The sequence below is a fragment of the Lynx canadensis genome, chromosome D1 (assembly GCF_007474595.2).
Source record: "Lynx canadensis isolate LIC74 chromosome D1, mLynCan4.pri.v2, whole genome shotgun sequence".
NCBI classification, from domain to species: Eukaryota; Metazoa; Chordata; class Mammalia; order Carnivora; family Felidae; genus Lynx; species Lynx canadensis.
Window position 1 is genome coordinate 22043284 of NC_044312.2, and position 20703 is coordinate 22063986.

The 20703-nt window shown below is 51.3% G+C and overlaps 1 protein-coding gene across 2 annotated transcripts in view; it reads left to right on the forward strand.

Moving 5' to 3' along the window:
* Nucleotides 1–428: 428 nt before the first annotated feature.
* SLC37A2 (solute carrier family 37 member 2) overlaps nt 429–20703 on the forward strand; it is a 29065-nt gene continuing 8790 nt past the window's right edge. Inside the window, exons 1-10 of one of the 2 annotated variants that reach the window (XM_030332034.1) lie at nt 429–832; nt 14082–14163; nt 14592–14685; nt 14817–14895; nt 16581–16716; nt 17136–17212; nt 18097–18263; nt 18864–18907; nt 19217–19369; nt 19712–19802. In XM_030332034.1, the coding sequence (XP_030187894.1) occupies nt 774–832; nt 14082–14163; nt 14592–14685; nt 14817–14895; nt 16581–16716; nt 17136–17212; nt 18097–18263; nt 18864–18907; nt 19217–19369; nt 19712–19802 (982 nt within the window). In that variant the 5' untranslated portion in view covers nt 429–773. The remainder of the gene's footprint in view (nt 833–14081; nt 14164–14591; nt 14686–14816; nt 14896–16580; nt 16717–17135; nt 17213–18096; nt 18264–18863; nt 18908–19216; nt 19370–19711; nt 19803–20703) is intronic. The other variant, XM_030332033.1, reaches the window with a different exon arrangement.

The window sequence follows — 20703 nt, forward strand, 5'->3', positions numbered from 1 at the left end:
TAGGCTACCTGCAGAGCACTTTTAAGGCACAGAATTCTGTGCTCCTTCATTGCTGCCTGGCTGCTCGCCTCCAGAAGGGAGAGAAGGAATGGCTGCAAGATTGTCCCTGCAAGAGTGCGTGGAAGGCCAGTCCTTCTGGGGAAGGGGAATGCTAGAATCCTGCCTGGCTCAATACACAGCCTGGAACCTGAGTGGGACAGGAAGCCCCTGCCAGGCCTGGGAGATATATTTGGGCCAACATCATAGCTCCCTGAAAACCTCCTTTGCTCTGAGGGTGCGCCCCAACTCATGTCAGTGTAATGCTGGGGACCACTGGGTGTCAGGTTTCCCAGCGTGCCTCAGTTTCCCGGTGTGTGTCGGGAGCCGCTCCTCGGGAGAGAAGGGCGCTTCAGGAACAGGCTGCGGGCGGACGGAAGGTCGCGTACAGCTGGCTAGTCTGGGCTCGCCGCTTTCGGTGCCCAGGAGGGAAGTGAGCAGAAAGTAAAAGGCCGACGGAGGAGCCCCTAGAATCTCTGAGGGCGGTCGGTCGCTAGCCTGGAGACTGAGCGGGAGAAAATGCAGGTGCCGGAGGAGGTTGGCCGGGCGGTTTGCGCGCCGCCCGACCCCGAGGGCCTTCAGGTGCAAGGGGGCGGGGGCTGCAGGCGTCCGGCCGCGGAGCCGGGGCGGGCCGAGCCGCGGGGCATTTAAACCCGGCAGTCTGCCAGCGAAGGACACGCGCCCCGCGCCGTCCCCATCTTCGGCCACCCTCTCCGCTTCGGACACCGGCCGGCGCGATGCGGTCTGCCTTGGCCCCGGGTGTCTGGTTCCTCCGCGCCTTCTCCAGGGACAGCTGGTGAGCAGGGCCGGGGCAGGGGGAGCAGCTGCCTGCGTCCGGGGCGCTCCGGGGCCAGCCTGACACCTGGCCTGGGCTGGCTTGCCGGGGAACGGAGGCCGGGGGGAGCTGGAGTTTTGAGTGGCCCTTTTGTTGTCTCCTACTCCTTGAATAACACAAAAGCCAGAACTCAGTGGTCCTGGGACCTCACCTGGGGGGAGGGGAGGGGGTCCAGGCCCCAAGGGACATACCAGGGGAGGGCATTCCTCTCTGATCTCAGCCGTCCCTTAGCACCCCAACAATGAGTGCGGGGGCTTCCGCAGTAGCTTTCCTCCTGACCAAATAGGGGGAGGCTGTGGAGGCCACAACATGTTAGGGTGTGTGGTGGGTGGAGGGCCTTCAGCCCCCTCTTCATCAGAGGCCACCACTGGAGCGATTTGGGGGGTCTGCACCGTGTTTATTTTTAACATTGGGTTAGTTGCCATCATTTACAAGTTGTAAAATTTGACATACCCAGATTCCTGGCTCCTCTGGAAAAACAGACGTCAGGCCTAAATTCTCAGATTATATTACTAGGGGTTGAGGAGTACCTTTCCAGAGCATGGGTGCTCTTAAGATGACCGACTTATTCCAATTTTAGATGGAAAACCCTACATACCCAGCCCCCTCAGTCCTGGGCAAATTGGGATGGTTGATCACCCACGGTGCTTTGCAGTCGGTGGCCGCCCTCACTGGTGACAGCCCTCACCACTTCCAGCCTTTTTCGCTCATTTACGTTATGTATTTGATCTTTCTTGAGTTTAGGACTGTGAAGAGATATTTTCAGAAAAAGATGAAACCATGACTCTGATAGGATATAAAAATGAACATGTGGTAAAGATTTTATTTTACTCATAATGAGGGCGCCAGAAGATGTTATGATCAGTTAAGAAAAAGTTCAGGAAGAGGGGAATAGGGAGTTAGTGTTTAACGGGCGTGGAGTTTCGGCTTGGGAAGATGAGAAGTTCCGGGGATGGATGCTGGCGATGGTTGCACAACAATGTGAATGTACTTACTGCCACTGAACTGTTCACTTAAAAATAGTAAATTTCATGTGTTGTGCATCTTACCACAATTTGAAAAAAATCCAGGGGCACCAGCGTGGCTCAGTCGGTTAAGCGTCTGACTCTTGATTTCGGCTCAGGTCGTGATCTCACAGTCCAGTCTGTGAGTTTGAGCCCTGCATCGGGCTCTGAGATGACAGCGCAGAGCCCGCTTGGGATTCTCTCTCCCTCTCTCTCTGCCCCTCCCGTGTGAGCGCTCTCTCTCTCTCTCTCTCAAAATAAAATAACCTTTAAAAAGAAGTATCCAAAGAGCATGCCCATTTATAAGTCAGGAATATTGAGGCAAAACTGGTTTTTCCACAGGTTGGGAGGGAGAAAAGGCTATTAATCTGAGACTGTCGTTTCATACACATAGTTTGTATGACTTATCAGTTACCTACCACTTCAAAGAATTATAGCCCAAAGTCAGTGAAAGGCTAGATAGAATTCAATAATTGGAGGGGTGTCCTCTAGATAATACACAGTTTTCCAGTGAAACATTTTTTTTTCTACAGTCTCCCCTGCTTTGATCAAAAATAGTCTCAAAGATTATTCTTTAAAAAAATTTTTTTTTTATTCTTTATTTATTTTTGAGAGAGAGAGAGAGAGAAAGAGTGCGAGCAGAGGAGGAACAGAGAGAGAGGGAGACGCAAAATCTGAAGCAGGCTCCAGGCTCTGAGCTGACAGCACAAAGCCTGACACAGGGCTCGAACTCATGGACTGTGAGATCATGACCCAAGCTTAAGTTGGATGTTTAACCGACTGAGCTACCCAGGCGCCCCTCAAAGGTTATTCTTAATCACAAAATGAGTTTGATCTCATTAAATTTGATCTGATTATGTATATAGGTGCAACAATAGTGTTAATCTATAATACAGACCTTGTTAAGTTTGCTTTGCTAGAAGTTTTCGTAAGGAATCTTAGATTGGCCTTTTAAAAGCCCCTATCTATCTATCTATCTATCTATCTATCTATCATCTCTGTATTATTTACTGTTTTGAGATTGGAAGTCAAGCCAAGACACTGGTCTTTACACTAGGTTTTACCTGCTGTACCTATAAATTTGGGCAAATTCCTCTTTACTCGAAGCCCCGAAAATATCCTAAGACCCCTGGGCCTGCCAGGGAATAACCTTCCTTATTTGCCTGTAACAGAACACAGTAAGCCAGGTTTCTTGGGAGGGTTTTATTAGTATTGGCTCCATGCAGGCAGCCTTCATTCCTTAAATGGGGCTGGTTATGTCTGATTAAGCGATCATCATTGTCAAATATGACAGCCCAGGCAAAGCCTTGGTTATATAACCAATTTTTCTAATTACATCCTGGTTTAAAAAAAAAAAAAAAAAAAGACAGGGGAACCTGGGTGGCTTAGTAGGTTAAGCATCCAACTCTTTAAATTTTTTTTTCTTTTTAATGTTTATTTATTTCTGAGACAGAGAGAGACAGAGCATGAGTGGGGGAGGGTCAGAGAGAGAGGGAGACACAGAATCCAAAGCAGGCTCCAGGCTCTGAGCTGTCAGCACAGAGCCCAACGCGGGGCTCGAACCCACAAACCGTGAGATCATGGCCTGAGCCGAAGTCGGTCACTCAACTGACTGAGCCACCCAGGTGCCCCTAAGCATCCAACTCTTGATTTCCGCTCAGGTCATGATCTCACGCTTTGTGGGCTCCAGCTCCGCATTAGGCTCTGCGCTGACACTGTGGAGCCTGTTTGGGATTCTCTCTCTCTCCCTCTGTCTCTGCCCCTCCCCTGCTCATGCTCTCTATCTCAAAATAAATAAATAAGCTTAAAAAATTAAGTGAAAATGAAAAAATTTAAAAAGGATGGATTCTTACTGAACTTTTGCTAATAACCATATTGCTACGAAAAGCAGGAAGACTCAACAAAAGTTTCTGAATTTAGGGGGCATGGTGGTCAGGTAAGGAGAATAAGATATTTGCAAGTATTTCATTTCAGTTTACAAAAAACAGAATGTACTAAAGTGTTTTGGGTTATAGACAGCTGAAGAAGAAATAGAAAGGGCTTCCTTACATATCATCAAACACTCTAACCTTAACAATATTCCAGACATAAATGACTGCCATCCCTCATCGGTTCATTTAGGCCTATATCATTAACTCTCATTCCACTGAATCTCGGGTTAGCAATCTCATAAACCTATCTGCTTCTTCACTCGAGTTCTGGAAATCCTGACTCCCTCCACTGGTATGTTCTTAAAGATGTGTGAGCTGTGCCATGGGAAGCCTATACACAAGAATAAGTGCCTGGTGCAGTGTCTTTCTGAGACAGTTAGTCCTTCATTGGTAGAGATAAAACCTTTGGCCCATAGCTGACTGAAGAGCGTTTAGGAAGCAGCAGCCGCAACAGCAGAGTAAAATAAAAATTTGTCTGTAGGTGACAGAGACGTTAAAAGGTATGAATTAACTTACTACGATAATTTTCAAAAGTGAACAACCTGATGAGAATTCATGACAAGAATAATGTGGCTACCCAGGAAATTTGGTTGTTCCTGAGATATGCAAAACAAAATAAAGCCAATTAAAAATCTAGACAATGTCTTAAAACGTAGTAAGGTAAATTCAAAGATGGTGAACATGACACCTGATTTATAAAAATGAACGAACACAATTTTTATAGAGGAAAAGAATCTTGAGATATTTAAAAATCCTGAGACAGAATTCATATAATATACCAAGGATGTACCAAGAATATCAACTAAAGAGATTCAGTAAGTCTGGAGTAAGTCCTGTGCATCTGCATTTTGTTTATTTAAGTAATCTCGACACCCAACGTGGGGCTCGAACTCATGGCCCTGAGATCAGGAGTCGCACGCTCTTCCACCTGAGCCAGCCAGGTGCCCCTTCACATCTGAATTTTCATAAAACTCCATAGGAAAGTCTGATGTGCATCCTGAGTTGAAAACCACTGACCTAGCAGATGTTAGGTTCAAATTAAAGTAGGATTGCAGCCCAGGTAACATTTTAAATCAAAACTGAAACCATGACTGGTAACACTGTATTGTTATCATCAGGCAAAGCACCACTGGGGGTGCTGATACATGGTGGCAGATCATGGGCCCAGAGGGCACTGAGAGATCTGTAGAAACTTCTCATACAGCATGCAATTTGTGAAATATTTATGTAAATAATAACCTTTTACCTCGAGAAATTTAACCTAGAGAAGGCTGAGTCTCTTCTGATTTCACAGTTATTTTCATGCAGTTGGTCAGTAGCAACATATCAAATAAACCTAACTATTTGTAGCACCTCTCTTTTTAAAAAGTGAAAAAAAAACCCCACAAATCTTTGTGATTTTCTAGGGGCCCTCTTGGACATCTCATAGATAGTTTTAGGTATAAAAGATATCCAGGAAATTTTATTTTGCACGTAGGACTTGATTTGGGGAAGGCAAAAATCAAAAGTTGTTAGGACATTTGAATGCTTATCATAAGTGCCTAAGAAATAGTTCTTGTCTACCCACTTGAAAGTGACAATAATACATGAAAAAATAAACATAGAAAGTAACATTGTAAGGAAACTTAAGTCATTTCCTAAGCGGGAAATCTTTGGTTTTTTTTTTTTTTTTTTTTAATTTTTTTTTTCAACGTTTATTTATTTTTGGGACAGAGAGAGACAGAGCATGAACGGGGGAGGGGCAGAGAGAGAGGGAGACACAGAATCGGAAGCAGGCTCCAGGCTCCGAGCCATCAGCCCGGAGCCCGACGCGGGGCTCGAACTCACGGACCGCGAGATCGTGACCTGGCTGAAGTCGGACGCTTAACCGACTGCGCCACCCAGGCGCCCCGGAAATCTTTGTTTTAAAAAGTGTGGAAAATTATTCTGTGAAGACACACAAATTCTGCCATGTAGGCAGATTACACAGGAGGTAAGAGCATAACATTTTACAACCTTTCTTTAAGAGCAGACCAATAACCAATGGTCAAAAAAATTTTGTCATTTTAACAGAACAAAAACCAAATTCTACTTTTGCACTGACATATTTGATATTAAAGGAACTAGAGCCTCTTTTTGAAAATAGTATGAATAAAATAAAAACTGTGCCAGATTTTAACAAAATTTTACCATAATTACTTGTGTTCAGACTCATCATTTGCACATACTATAATCTAAGGCAAGTCAAATTCTCTTTTCACAAACGTACACACTTATCTAGTCGGGTTTTATCCCTCATTGTCCTTTTTCTTATTCCGGAATGACCCGTCATTTTACATTTGTATAAATTACTTTCCTTTTTCTCTTCTTAATAAACAAAAATGCATCTCATCACTGTATACACCAAGTTGTACCTATCTGCCACTGTTGTTCCTAACAGAGTTTCATTCATACACATTACTTATGTCCTTTAACCAAATAACTTACATTTTAGAGAAAAGGGGGTTGGGAGGGTAGATAACGGTAAACAGCCTGTCCCACACCAATATTTAAAACATTTTTTTTAACGTTTATTTATTTGTGAGAGAGAGACAGAACATGAGCGGGCGAGGGGCAGAGAGAGGGAAACACAGAATCCGAAGCAGGCTCTAGGCTCTGAGCTGTTAGCACAGAGCCTGATGCAGGGCTTGAACACATGAACCATGAGATCATGACCTGAGCTGAAGTTGGATGCTTAACCGACTGAGCCACCCAGATGCCCCCACACCAGCATTTTAGAAGAGCTCACGAATACACATAACACAGCTTTCTACAACCACACGTGTCCTTTACACACTTTTGAAAGTGTGACTCCAGCAATGTCCTGTGTTCTCCAACATCTCCCAGATTTAAGACGGAGCTGGATTGAAATTGTATGCCCTGTGCAGTTAACTTCTCTAAGCCTTGGTTTCCCCATCAGTAAAAAACAGGTGGGTTCTTTTTTTCTTTAAATGTTTTTTGTATTTTTGAGAGGATGCGCCGAGGTGGGGGTGCAGAGAGAGAGAGGGAGACAGAGAACCCCAAGGAGGCTCCGTGCTGTCAGTGCCGAGCCTGACGTGGGGCTCAAACTTAGGCACTGTGGGGTCACAGCCTGAGCCGGATGCTTTAGCCAGATGCTTTAGCCAACTGAGCCATCCAGGCGCCCCCCAGCCAGGTGGGTTCCTGAGGATAATCATGATGTGTGAAAATCCTTGACTTCCAGTGGCACTCAGGAAGTGTTCTTTCACTTCTTTCCCGATGAGTGTAGGTTTGGACTCCTATCAAACACTAAACGTTAACGTACTTCCTGCTGGAGGCACATTATTATTTTGAACTCTGAGGCCCGCAGTGATGAAAACACGGTCCTACCTTCCTGGATGGAACTGAGGCTCAAACCGGAGAGAGGATGTGTGCAGTTTTCGGACTTACTACTTCATGGGTCCCGAAGGAGGGCATTTCAATTAAGCAGAAGTGAAGAAAGCTGACCTAGGCAGACCTCCCTAGACTAGGACACCAGAGGGTGGACTGGCTCTGAGCTTTGGATACCTTGTCTGTGAAGTGAGGACACTGGTAATACCTACCTCACAAGACTGTCGTGAGGAGCAAATGAGGTACAGTGTGTAAAGTACTCAGACCAGTTCCAGGCTCCTGTTAAGCATTGAGTACACATTAATTATTGACTGTTATTCTGCTCACTGTTTCTACTACTTTCTGCCAGACATTGTTTGTTTGTAGTTCACTGCCAGGCGATTTTTCGTTTCGCCACCTAACCTATGGGTATAAGGAGGCACAGAGAAGTAACGTGGCTTGTCCAACACCGCGTAGCTAGGGACGTGACTGGGCTGGAGTTTGCATCCAGGTCGGTCAGACTCTCAGGCCCGGGGTCTTTCTGCTGCCCTCTGGGTGAGAGCGAGGGAGGGGAAAGATCACAGGGCCCTTTGGCCTCACACGAATCACTTTAACCCTTTAAAGGCTCCAGGTCCTGGCGCACCTGGGTGGCTCAGTCGGTTGAGCGTCCGACTTCGGCTCAGGTCATGATCTCGCAGTTCGCGGGTTCGAGCCCCGCATCGGGCTCTGTGCTGACAGCTCAGAGCTTGGAGCCTGGAGCCTGTTTGGGATTCTGTGTCTCCCTCTCTCTGCCCCTCCCCGCTTACTCTTTGTCTCACTCTGTTTCCCAAAAATAAATAAATGTAAAAAGGTTCCAGGTCCTTGTCCACAAAATGGAAATGACGATGTACCTATACCACGGGGTTTGGGTGAGATTACATGAGAAGGTATTTAAAGCCCTTAGCCCAGTGCCAGCCATACAGTTAGCCCTTGGTCATTGCTAAGTGCTTGGGCAGTTCTGTGGAGGGAGGGATGGATCCAGCCTCGCCAGGAGGGAAAAGTAGCATTGGCCTTGTTGGGTCTGGAGGCCGTGGAGCCAGCAAAGGCACAGAAGTGAAGACAGTCTGTCTATTCAGGACTAACAACGTGTAACTGCAGCTGGCAGGGGCGTAGGGTGCGGAAGGAGCAGTCCCTGGAGACGAGGCTGAGAGAGACAGGCAGCCGGAAGTGTGCAAGCAAAAGTCAGAGACTGAGAGGTCTCTGCCCAGGAAGCCAATACTACTGCCCTTCCCCCTCTGTGTCAGGATGGGGTGGATAACTTGTTCATGGCTGAAAGAGTCACCCCAGCCCTGGACCGGGCTGGTGCCCTGCCAGAATTCTGCTTTGCGTCTGCATGGGCATGTCTGGGGGCAGCCGGCAACGTGGGCACCTTGCCAGAGATGACTGTGGCTGGTGCTTACGGGGCTGGGCCCATTTCCTGGGGCCCTGTGAGGGGGAACCGCTCGAGACAAGGAGAAGAAAAGTCTGTGGGAGGAGGCCCGGCTGGATGAGCAGGAACAGGGAGGAGGAAGGCTTCAGGAAGGCCGGAGCTGTGAACTCCCACGTCACTGTTTTCCCCACACCCTAACCTTCCCGTGGGAGCTGGAGGCCGAGGCTGCCTGGTGGCTGCAAACTGAGTGGCTCTCGTTCCGGAGTTTGCTGAGGGCTCACACTGCCAGATCCTAGAGCCCACCCTTAGTAGACACATAAGACATTCAAATGCATCCCAAGAACCCGCTGTACGCCAGATGCTTCCACATCCATTACATCTCATTTAATCCTATAACAATCTTGTGTGCAGGAGCTTATTATCTTATTTAAAGAAGATCAAACTGAGGCTTAGAGAGTTAAACAACTTGCCCAAGGCCACAGCAAGCAGCAGGACTCAGCCTCTTTGGGTCTAAGTCTGACGTTCTTTTCCCTATTCCGTCGTGGCCTCAGATCAGGGGCCCCAGATGCTGCGAAGCAGCTGTCTTGTCTGATTTTCCTGGTAACTGCAAAGAAGTGCTTGGGAAGGGCAGCAGAAAGGGCTCCTTAAAATGAGCTGTGGTGCCAAGGCGCTGCTCTGGAAAGGAATGGGAGATCCAGGAGGAGAAACCGGAGGGAAAATTATTATTCCCGCCCCATCCCCTTGGGCCCCTCAGGGTCAGCGCTGGTTGAGAGCACATGACCCTGTGGTGGTCGCCCTCCCTCCCCACCACCACTCGTGATTGCTGCCTTCTACTTCCTCTTCCTCCCTGCTGTTTCCTCTTTCCCTTCTTACTGAGCAGATTGGTACCTCCCTGGCTTTGGGCGGGGCTGTCTGACCTAGAGCCCGTGAACTGGTCTGGAATGGTCTGTCAAGGCCTTATTTCTTCTTCAAACTGTACCAACCGAATGCTGAGATCAGAGTGGAGCTGTCCCCAAGTAACAACAGAATTGAGGACGGACACCAGGGGTAGAGTCCCCGAAGCCCACCACTCCCCCATCTGGCTGTGCCTGAGTTGGTCCTTGGGTCGTGGTGGGGGAGGGGCAGTACTGCTCTTCTCCTTTTGGCCTCCGCCTCTTGCCCCCTACCCTGGATCCTTCATGCTCAGGAGAGTGGTGGATGAGGGTGAGGCGTGGGGCTAGGCCCGTAGAGAATCTTGTGAGGAAGATCGCTGGGCAGGACCACAACGCCTCCACCATCAGCACATTTCCATCTGTGCTGTCTGCATAGTGTTGACCACCTCTTCCAAACCCTTCCAACCCTCACACTCTTCCATGTTTTCCACTTGCCCAAATAAAACATCATGCTGTAGCTGTAGCTTAAAGCCTTGTCTTTTCATTCTGTTTGAGCACTGGGGGGTTCCCTTACAGAGCTTCCTTCTCAAAGCTTTCTTCTTTCCTTAAAGTGATCATTATCTTATCTATTCATTTATCCTATAAACTCCTGTGGCTTCTTGTGGCTACCTGCCAATGGCTGGAAGGGATCTTGGGACCAAGCCCTGAGTCAAATTGATCTCTCCGAGCAAGCTCCTGAGACCCAGCTGGGGGAAGGGGAACAAGTAGAGGATTCCTTGGGTTGACTTTCTGCCCCCAAGAGGGGTTTGTGCCCTCAGTCCTGACGGGCCCTCCCAGATGTGGCCTGTTCCTGTCCCATCCTGTGTGCTGGGAGGCCTGGCTCAGGGCTCTGCCCCATGCTGTCTGTTCCAGGCTGGCCTCCCCCTACCAGGGTGTCTCCCAGTGGCAGTGGGGGATTTGGCAGGGGGTGGGTGGTGGCACTCTCGCCATCGGCCTGTTCTTACTGTTCCCAGCCTCTATCCTTTGCAGATTTGCTGAGTCCCAGAACAGGGCACTTCCAAGGACAGGCCACCGAGTCCCTTTCCTCAGGGCAAGTGCCAAGCTTACCTGCAGCCACAGCCAGCCCAGCCTGTCACATGGCTACCTGAGCAGACCCTTGCTAGCAGCCGCTGGCTGAGGCAGGGGGAGGTAGGGAGTGGTTGATGAGGGACTGGCCTTACAGGGGGGTAGCGATGTGGTCTGGTTGCAAAGCAAGGAGTCAGGATGCAGGTATGCGGGTGGGGGTGGGGTGTTGACTGGGTAGCTACTGGGGAAAGGGGGCTCCTTTCCACCGTCTCCCAAGGCCAATATCCCACTGCTGTGCTGTTTCTTGGAGTTTTTTGTTGTTGTGCTGGTGGTGATAATAGGTCCTTTGAGGTTTTTGTTTGTTTTTAACCCCTTGCTGCTTTGGGACACATTGTTCCTTGTCCTTACCTCAGAAGAAGTCCTAGTGCAAAGTCTTGATAAGGTCGGTATTTGGACTGTCAGCTAGCAGTTAAGAGATAGCTCGTTAGCCTCTCCATCTAGCCCAGTCACTGAGTGTCCAGTGTTGGGAGGTGGGGGAGGTGGGACTCTGCAAAGTGCCACTTTTTGCTAACAAGGATTTAGAGGATGGTGGGACAGCCGGCCTCACCTGGAACAGTATGGGGGCCTCACCGTGCACGTTCCTTCGTGCCTAGCATGTTTGCCCAGCCTGGCCTGCCACCCGGGCTGCCATCCGTCCCCTCACAGCACCCCCCACCTCCCCAGACCAGCTGTGTATATTTCCCCGCTCCCTTCCTGGGGCCTCTTGATTCTGAAGAAACGGTTCAAGAGAAGAGAAGTGAAACTTCTTCTTCACGCCCAAGCGACCATCGCTATCTTTCCTGTAAGAGACTATGAGTTTGGCAGCCTTTGCCTCAGCCTAGCTCAGCCCTTCACCTGATTGATGACCCTAGTCCCCTTTGAACTGTGGCACCTTGGCCTTTTCCTCAGAATAGCTGCTAAAGCAGAATGGAATGGAAAGAAGACTGTGGAGTGAAGATGGATTGGGTGAACAGGTGCTCTGCCCGGGTAGCCATGGGATTCTGAGCTCATCCCACTGCCTCTTTGGAGTCCAGGAAGGAAGTTCCAAAGGGTATCCATGCCGGGCCTGGCATCACAACACGTTTGATCCTCCTGTCTCACCTCCTGTCCCCCCTACCCCCAGAATCATGCCCTTCTGCTCTCTTGGGTATCAGGTTTTCTACTGGAGGTTGGGGTCAGAGCTGGGAGAAGGGGCAGGCCAGGCTGCTGGAAGGGGGCAGGCTGGAATCTCACAGATGAGGATACCAGTGTGGGCCCCTGCGGATCCTCTGGGTCTGCTCCCAAGGGAGCACATGAGCAGGCCACTGAAGGCCAGAGTCTCTGCTCCATCACGTCACAAGCTTGGAGTTGAAGCAGAGTGATGGTGGGCGGTGCATGTGAGAAGAGCAGTGTGGCTGGAAACCGTGCTAGACCTTTAGGCCCCTCGTTGGCTCTCACCAGCTCCTGAGAGGGCTTCCCAGGCAACACCAGGCTCTCTAGCTGGCAAAGGCCTTCCTCACTGCTGGGCCTATCATGAGAGAACAGAGTCGGGAGCCTCAGTGGGGCTACAAGGATCTCTCAGACCCAGAGGAAATCTGATTTGTCTCCATGGTCAGTGGCTGTATCCATGTAGCAGCCAGGATAGGCTCAGCTGAGCCCTGCAGACGGGGGTGGGGATCTTAAAGATGGTACAACAGGGACCTAGGGACTAGGGTGAGAGAATTGTTGTGTTCACCTGTCTTTGAGATAGATGTGGTCGGTGCTATCATCCATGTGCAGCTGATGAGGAAACCAGAGGGAGAAAAGATTTAGGAACTTGCCTTTGGTTACACAATACATTAGAAGCATCACTCAAAGCTTTTAGCTTTTGTCCTGAACCAAGTAGCTTCCCAGCCAGGGCACTAGACCGGTTATCTGCAGGGTATAGTTTTCTTTCATCCATTACTCTTTGAAGAAGGCCACCTTCTCAGAGAATTTCCCCCAGATTTTACAAGTCCCTGAACTTGGAACTATTAACAAGTCCCTCATAGGAATTATGAAGCATATGCCGATTGGTGGGACCTGGAAGGCCACTAAGCCTTCCGATGTCAGTCACTGTAACAGTCACTTGGAGTAACCCCACATTCCCTGAGGCTCAAGTCCCTGAAGGACCTCTGTGGCTACCTTGGAAACTGGTAGCCAGAGGGACCTGTTTGTAGAGAAGCATAAAATCCAGGCTAAATAGTTGGAACTTCACTCTTAGCAGAATGGAGAGCCACTGAAAAAATGTGTAGCCAGGTGACGGAGGGTGTGTAACTACATTCTCTTCAGAAGATACACTATGAGGTAGTGGAGAGAACGGAGTCAGAGAACCCAGGTAGGCAGCTCAAGTCCAGGGTGAGGTAAGAAGGGTCCTGGGAGCCCAACCTAAATTCAGGCTCTTCTGAAATTCCCTTGTATTTCACAAGCGGTAGCCTTCATGACATGTTTGGGGGAAGTGAGTTTGGGGTTTGGAGGCAGATCTCTAAAGACGGCAGAGTAAGCCTCCGGTGTCCTGCCCTTCAGGTTCATGGAACTGAGGGATGGAAAGGGCTTCAGGGCCCCTCCCACCCTTCCCCACCCTTCTCCATGAGATCGTGAATAAACCAAGGCTCTGGCTCTTTCCTAATGTCTAGCCTTTTCTCCTGGGTTGGGGGTCCGTTTTGAGGTCTATTTTCCAAGTACTTCCTGGCTCCTGGTGGCTGACTCAGCTCAGCTGATGCTCTGCTAGGGGCGCAGACGCTGACTCAGGAGGTCCTTTTCCCAGGCTCTCAGGAGAAGGGCAGTGGCCGGGCGTGTGGTGGAAACTTCAGTGGTGCCTGGATGAACTGTTCTTTCCATTCCAGACCGGTCCTTGGGATGAGAAGTGGGGGTAGGAGAGGGTACATGTGATGTGTGAGCCACAGATGGAAAGAATGATCCTTCTGTCCAGTGGAATAGACCAGACTGGGCCTGGGAAGAGGATGTGGATTGTGTCACCAGATTTCCCACTTTTGGCTACTGCCCTAACTGGACTGCAGCAGGTGCTGTCTCTGCTGTGTTCAAGGCTTGAGAGGAGTTGAGCTCACTTTAGAGACAGACCTTCTCCAGTGTCAGCCTCCCACCTGCTCCCACCATTTCTGGTATTCTTATTAAAAACAATTCTACTTCGCTGCCACCATGTCTCATACAGGTAGACACAGAGGCGTCCTGACCTTGGCGAGGTTAAAGGATAATAGAGGTGTGGGGGGTGACAAGAGTCGGGGGTGGGGGGAGGGGCAGGCGTAACTTGTGTTGTCTAGGGTGCTGGTACTGAGCCAGCTCTGCTGAAGGGCCTCAGGAGGTGGGACCAGAGAGATAGGGCTCCCTGAGTGCCCTGGACCCCGGGCATCTGTTCCTACCCTCCCCTTGGCCTCTGTCCAAGGAACTGTCTGGAGGGGAGACTGAAGGTAGAGAGTTGGTGGTGCTGAGGCCCTGGGGTTGCCAGAGCAAGTCCCGTGGGGATACCGTGTCTGAGCTTCTGGCTGAGGCCAACTTCCTGCTGACCCAGATGCCTGCCTTTTCCTGCAGGTTCCGAGGCTTCATCCTGCTACTCACCTTCTTCATTTATACCTGTTATCACATGTCCAGGAAGCCCATCAGTGTTGTCAAGGTGAGGCTGGCCTGGTGGTAAGGAAGAATGCAGGAGATGCTGGGCCCCCGCTGAAATAAACTCTGGTAGAATGGTCTGGAACTTGGCCCATAACCATCTTTATTCCCTCAACCATAGTCAGGAGACGACCCCTTCCCATGGCCAAGCCCCATTCTCAGTAGTTGTTCTTCCTATGGAACTTTCCCTGTGTGTTCCTTTTGACAGCAGTGTTGCTGGCTGTGGGTGGAATGAGAGGGCAGGGACCCTGGGCACTATGGGCTCTGCTCATAGACTCCTCTTCCCCTTCACTGAGGGCCTGATGTGGCCACTAGCCCTATAACCAGTCACGGTAGGCAGGATGTCATGCCAGCCGAAGGAGCATGGAGCCCAGTGGGGAGGCAGATTGCTTGCTGATGACCCCTGACCCACACGTCCTATTGCCTTTTCAGAGCCGTCTGCACCAGAACTGCTCGGAGCTGATCAAGCCCATTAATGACAGCCACAGTCTCAACGACACTACGTGGTGCGACTGGGCTCCCTTTGGTACGAACAGGGCAAGTTGCTCTTCCCCACTCCCCAGCTCCCCTCCCCAGGAAGAGTTTGTCCAGTGCCGGTAAGGACTTCTTGCAGGGGCAGCCAAGCACCAGCTTTCTGTCTCTGCCATCTGTTTTCAGACAAGAACAACTACAAGGAGTTACTGGGGGCCGTGGACAATGCCTTCCTTGTGGCCTATGCCATCGGCATGTTTATCAGGTAAGAGACTGGCAGAGCCTGTGACTGTCCCCGAGTCAGGGGGGATCAGAGCTGCTGCCTCCCCTTGACGAACCTGCGGGCAGCAGGGTTGAAGTGAAAAAGCCGATGCCCCGCCCCAGGTGGAAATGAGACCAAGACTTGGGCACATACCACCAACCCCTGGCCATCCTCATTTCCTTACCATGGTCACCCGGCCTCCTCCGTCACCTGGCAGACAGACTCTTCTTTTCCTGGAAAGTCTTTCCTGGATGCTCCTTCTGAGGTTATTCTCTCAGATGACAGTGGTGGTGGTGTGGCTGGACAAATACAGCTTGTCCTGAACTGGGATCCTTCAAAGGTAGCCCTGCACACAGAGATGGCAAGGAAAACCACTCTCCTGTCCTGGGCCTAAATTAGCCCAACAGGCATGGCTTTTACATAGCAATCCTGGTGTTTGTTGCCAGGGACCAAAGATGAAAAGGTAGGGTACTGCTTTCCAAAGGCTCACAGCCTAATGGAGGTGCCCAACTCATCAGCAGCTGGTTACAAACCAGTATGGTGGCTCTCTGAGGGAGGTGGCTACAGGCCACTCTGGGGCTCAGGGGTAGTCACCTCATGCCAGCTGGGATTAGAGAAGAGGGGTTAGGGAAGACTTCTGGAAGGAGATGATACTGAGGAAGAGCAGTGGAGAAGTAGCTGGGCAGAAGGAAGGCAGGTGGGAAACAGCACGATCTGACTGGGGGTGTACTCCTAACAGCTTTAATAACAGAGTAAAATTTGAAATAGTGGCAGGAGATGGGGCTGAAGAGCCAGGCTATTGTGTGCCAGATGCGGGCACAGGAGAGCCATTGAAGGTGGTACCCAGGGGTGTCATGTTCGGATATAGCCAGATATTTCAGACAGATCATTCTGGGCATGATGGAAGATAGTACAGATGGAGGACGAGACTGAAGGCCTGCTCACTCACACTTAGGAACAGATTTGACAATGGCCCAGATGAGCTCTGAGAAGTTGAGTTAGAACAGCAGTAATAGAGCTGAAGAGAGCTGATGTCCTGGAGAACTATCTAAGAGGTAGGGTCTTGGAGGCTGAATTGCGAGGCATGGGAGGGGAGGCAGGAAGCAGGAAGCTCCATGGTCTCTGGCTGGAGGGGCTCAAGATACTCACTCAGAAGAGGGGCTCACTCAGAAGATACTCACTCACCACACTCACTCAGAAGAGGGCTCAGGCCAAGGGACTGAGTGGGGAAGGAGGAGGGAGAGTTCAGGGTGTTGAGTTGCAGATGTTTCGGGGGTACCCAAGTTAAGATGTCCAGAAGGCACCTGGGTGTGATCCTGCAGGGTGAGAGATCAGGATGGAAGATATGTGGTTGGAGCTATTTTATATCTAGGTGGTAGTTACAACCACAAAACTGATGCAGGAAACTGTGCCCCAGGGAAAGTAAATGTCCAGTGGTGAGCCGAGGGGAGCGAGGGGAGGAGGCCACGGAGACACTTTAAGGAGCATGTTCAGCAGTGGCAGCTAAGGCAGGGAAGTCCAGTGAGTGGAGGCCGGAGAGCATCCCTGGCGTGTGGCAGGCAACACAGAGGTCATTGGTGGTCACCTGGGCCACAGCTGTGTCAGTGGTGTGGCGGGGGAGGAAGTGTGTGGCAGAGGTGAGGAGTGCAGATGGTGACTAACCACAAATCCTACTCTCTCTTCTCCAGCGGGATTTTTGGGGAGCGGCTCCCCCTCCGTTATTACCTTTCAGCTGGAATGCTGCTCAGTGGCCTCTTCACCTCGCTCTTTGGCCTAGGATATTTCTGGAACATCCACATGCTCTGGTACTTTGTGCTCATCCAGGTACGAGCCTCCGTCTTGCATTCAGACCTCTGCTCCATCATGGGAAGGCTTGCGGAGGCTGCTAGTCCCTCCCAGACACCCCCAGGTGGTGGCAGATTTGGGCTGGGGATAACTTCTTCACAGCCCAGTGCTCCTCTGTTGAGCCTTGGGTCCTACTTCCCACTTCTCAGGATCACACAGATCCTCCCTAAGTCTGCACTGAGCACTACCCCGAGGTCCCTGAGATGCCTGAGGGGCTCGGTCTCTGCAGGGAAGGATCTTGGGCCAGAGGAGAAACCAACCTGTGGCATTAGGGTGTGTGTGAGGGAAGAGGGCACTTGCAGGGTGGGCCGTGGAGGCCCCTCGGCCTGGGAGGGGTCAGAGCTGGGAGTTTGCTGCCCGGCCCAGGCCTGTCCCACTAACTTCTGGTCTCCCTGCAGATCTGTAATGGGCTTGTCCAGACCACAGGCTGGCCCTCTGTGGTGACCTGCGTTGGCAACTGGTTCGGGAAGGGGAAGTGAGTGTGGCGAGGGAGGAGGAGAGGGGGGTTACCCTGGGAGGGCTGCGGGGAGTGAGGAGGTCACTCACGGTCCCGGTATAATTTCAGGGAGAAGGGTTAGAACCTGTGTCTGTCTCGCTGACTTTCACGTTTAGTCACATTTGGTGACTAAAAAGCAGTGCTGATTTGCTCCTCGATAAGGTTTTAATCCATAAAAACAGGCGACCTTAGTTATGCTTTCGCCTCATAACAGACAAATTCTCATCTTGCATGAAGATAAAAATGGAGACTGTTAAAACTTTATTATTGTTGTTATTATTATTATTATTTTGTACTTGAACTGGCTTTTGTGCAAAAAAAAAAAAAAAAAAAAAAATGTTGCTTTAGAGCAGAGATTGTCCAGCTCAGCCCTACCGACATTCGGGCCTGGATCATTCTTTGCTGTGGGGCCACCTGACACACTGTAGAGGGTTTAGCAGCACCTACCCACTAGATGCCAGTAGCACACCTGGGGCTGGGCCAGTGCAAAATCTCCAGACTTTGCCAATGTCCCCTGGAGGCAGAGTGGCCCTGGTGGAGGACCAGCAGCCATAGTGGGGTTGGGGGTGGGGGGGCTTGATGTCCTCAGGACAGGGAGAGCTCCATCTGGAAGCCCCCGCGTGTGCTGCCTCTGGTTGCTGGCAGAGGGGAGCAGGACCCCAGGCCTTGTTGTCACTTGCTTGACGCTAGGCAAGCCTTCCGCCTCCTCCCTGACTGGTTGTCTTTGGGCTTGGAGGCTGGAGGCAGCCAGCGTTTTGCACTTGGCCAGGGCAGTTGTGATGAACCCTGTGCTTCTCTGACTATTTATTTATTTATTTACTCTCCTCCCCTTCCTTTCCCCGCCATTGCTCCCTCCCCTCCAGGCGGGGGCTTATCATGGGCATCTGGAACTCACACACGTCTGTGGGCAACATCCTGGGCTCCCTGATCGCTGGCATCTGGGTGAATGAGCAGTGGGGCCTGTCGTTTGTGGTGCCTGGCATCATCACCGCTGCTATGGGTGTCATCACCTTCCTCTTCCTCATCGAATGTGAGCGGACCCCACCCTCCCCACAGGGTTCAGAACTGAACCTCCCTCTTCTCCTCTCAGGGTCTGAGAGAAGGCAGCTGGCTCGAGGGGGAGGATTACTGGTCGTGGAGCTGGAGGACCTGTATGTGGCCCGGGACAGACAACCTCTCTGGGCCTCAGTTTTCTCATTTGTAAATTAAGAATAATAGCATCTACTTCCTAGGGTTGGGGGTTGGTTAAGGTGTCAGTGAGACGTACAGTTGGGACGCACGGCCTGTAGTTGTGCTCGGCAAGTGCCAGCTGACTCTGAAGTGTGAGAAGGGGAGAGTGGGGGTGACGGGACACTCCCCATCCTCTGTCCTCTTCCCCATTCCCTGTCCTCTTCCCCATTCCCTGACAGCCTTCGGAGACAGAGCTAGGCCGGGCAGGGTGGCCACTTTGTAGCAAGAGAACGGAAGTCCACAAGGCAGTAGTGACCCAGGTGGTTGTTAGGGGAGCCACGCTTAGAATGTGTCTCTCGAGCCTGGGTTGCAGGCTCTCTTGTGCTGGGAAGTAGACTGGCCACCTTAGGGAGCAGGGGCTGGCCCGCCAGGAAGCTTCTTAGCGGGTTGTTTTTTTCAGACCCCGAAGATGTGGACTGCACGCCTCCTCAGCACCACACGAGTGTGAGTGCCCCCAGCCCGACCCCCACCCTGCCAATCCATCCTCAGAGACAGGTCCCAGAGGGGACTAGGGAGTTGGAGGAGGGGCTCGTGTACCCACGAGCTCAGTGGGTTACCTCACGGGCTCAGTGTCAGGCCCTCAGGTTGGCTCCCCGACAGCCTGATCGGGCCTCGCCGGATGGTAGTTCAGTCCAGGAGAGGAGCGCGTACCTCTTCCAGCCTGGGAACCCCTACCTCTCACGTGGCTTATACCTCCAGCTGGTGGGAGGTGGTACGCAAATGTGCTCACAGCAAGGGCTCATCTCTGTTCAGGATGGGTTGGAAGAGAACCAGCACAACCCTGAGGACCTTGGGAGTGGTCCGTACACTAACAAGGAGAGCAGCCTGGAGACCCCCGCCAGATGCTCCAAGGAGCCAAGCGCTCAGCCTGCCGCCATCAGCTTCCTCGGGGCGCTCCGGATCCCGGTGAGAAGCTTGCAGGATGGAGGGAAGAGAGAGGCTCTCTAGATTTCTCTGCTGGATGTCAGGAGATGGGGGGACGCTCGGGGTGACCTATGGCTTCCAGAATTTCTTTACATGAGATGCTTAGGGTGAATAGCCAACTTGGGGGGAGTAACATGGGAGGCTTGCCTTGACACAGCACTGGAGCATAGGCACATCGCTTTTACTGGGATTGGATGGAGGTGTACTTGAGGTTGCTTTGTGGCTAGGTGGTGGCAGCCCTGGGGTGCTGAGTCAGCCCCTGGGGCTACCTGGGCCAGGGATCTCTTGTATCTCTTCCCTCATGCCTTCTGTTATGCTCTCCAGGGTGTGGTTGAGTTCTCTTTGTGTCTGCTCTTTGCCAAGCTGGTCAGTTACACCTTCCTCTACTGGCTGCCCCTCTACATCTTCAATGTGGGTAAGTAAAGGGGAAGAAGAGGTGAGGATGGGGGTCTCTGAGGAGGCCAAGGCCATCTTTGGCAGGGAGAGGAAACCTGTCATGGGATGTGCGTGACTCCAGAGTATGGGCAGGATGTCTGCTGAACCTCTCGTAGGGCAAAAGGAGACTTAAAAAAAAAAATTTGGTTAAGTAGGAAGTTAGACCTTGTACACGGCCTCAGAGACCCCAATGCCAGCCACCTCTCCTCCTTGGAGATTAGGAACACCCAAGTTTTATTCTGTAATCCTGCCTAACTTCTCTAGCCTTAAGTACAGGAGCACCCACCTCAGGCCTGCTTGGCTCCCAGATGAGTGGATAGATGGTGCTAGGAAGGATCTGCCTTTGAATGCCTCCCCAAACCCCAGGAGAGGGCCTAGTGAGCTACCCACCGCCTGCTTTTCTCACCCCAGGGGCTGCCGGGAGCCTCCTGGGACGGATGGCTTGTGCCTGGGTCAGCTGCACTGCCCTCCTCTGGGCCCCCTGTCCCCCGCCCCTGACCGCAGAGCCCTGCAGGGCTGAGGCCCTCTGCTCCAGGGCTTTGCTGCTCCCTCCAAGCCCTGTGGGAGGGCCAAGGCTGCTTTACATGCACCGTACTTGCTCTGAACGGGATGCTGCAAGGCCAGATTATGCAAGGCCAAATCCCAGCTCATATCTTGCCCAACAGCCCTGTCATAGGGCCTCTTTCAAAGATAGAAGTAGAGCATCAGGGTGGCTCCGTGGACACTGTGACTCTTTGTTTTGTGGCCTTGTATGAGTCAACCTTGAGGGTTAAGCTACAACTCAAGCTTCTGGACATTCCTTTTTCTAATCCTAGGACAAGGGCTAAGACCTGAGGTCCCCATTTGCCTGTGAGTCTCCTTCCTGGCTCTGTTTATTAGCA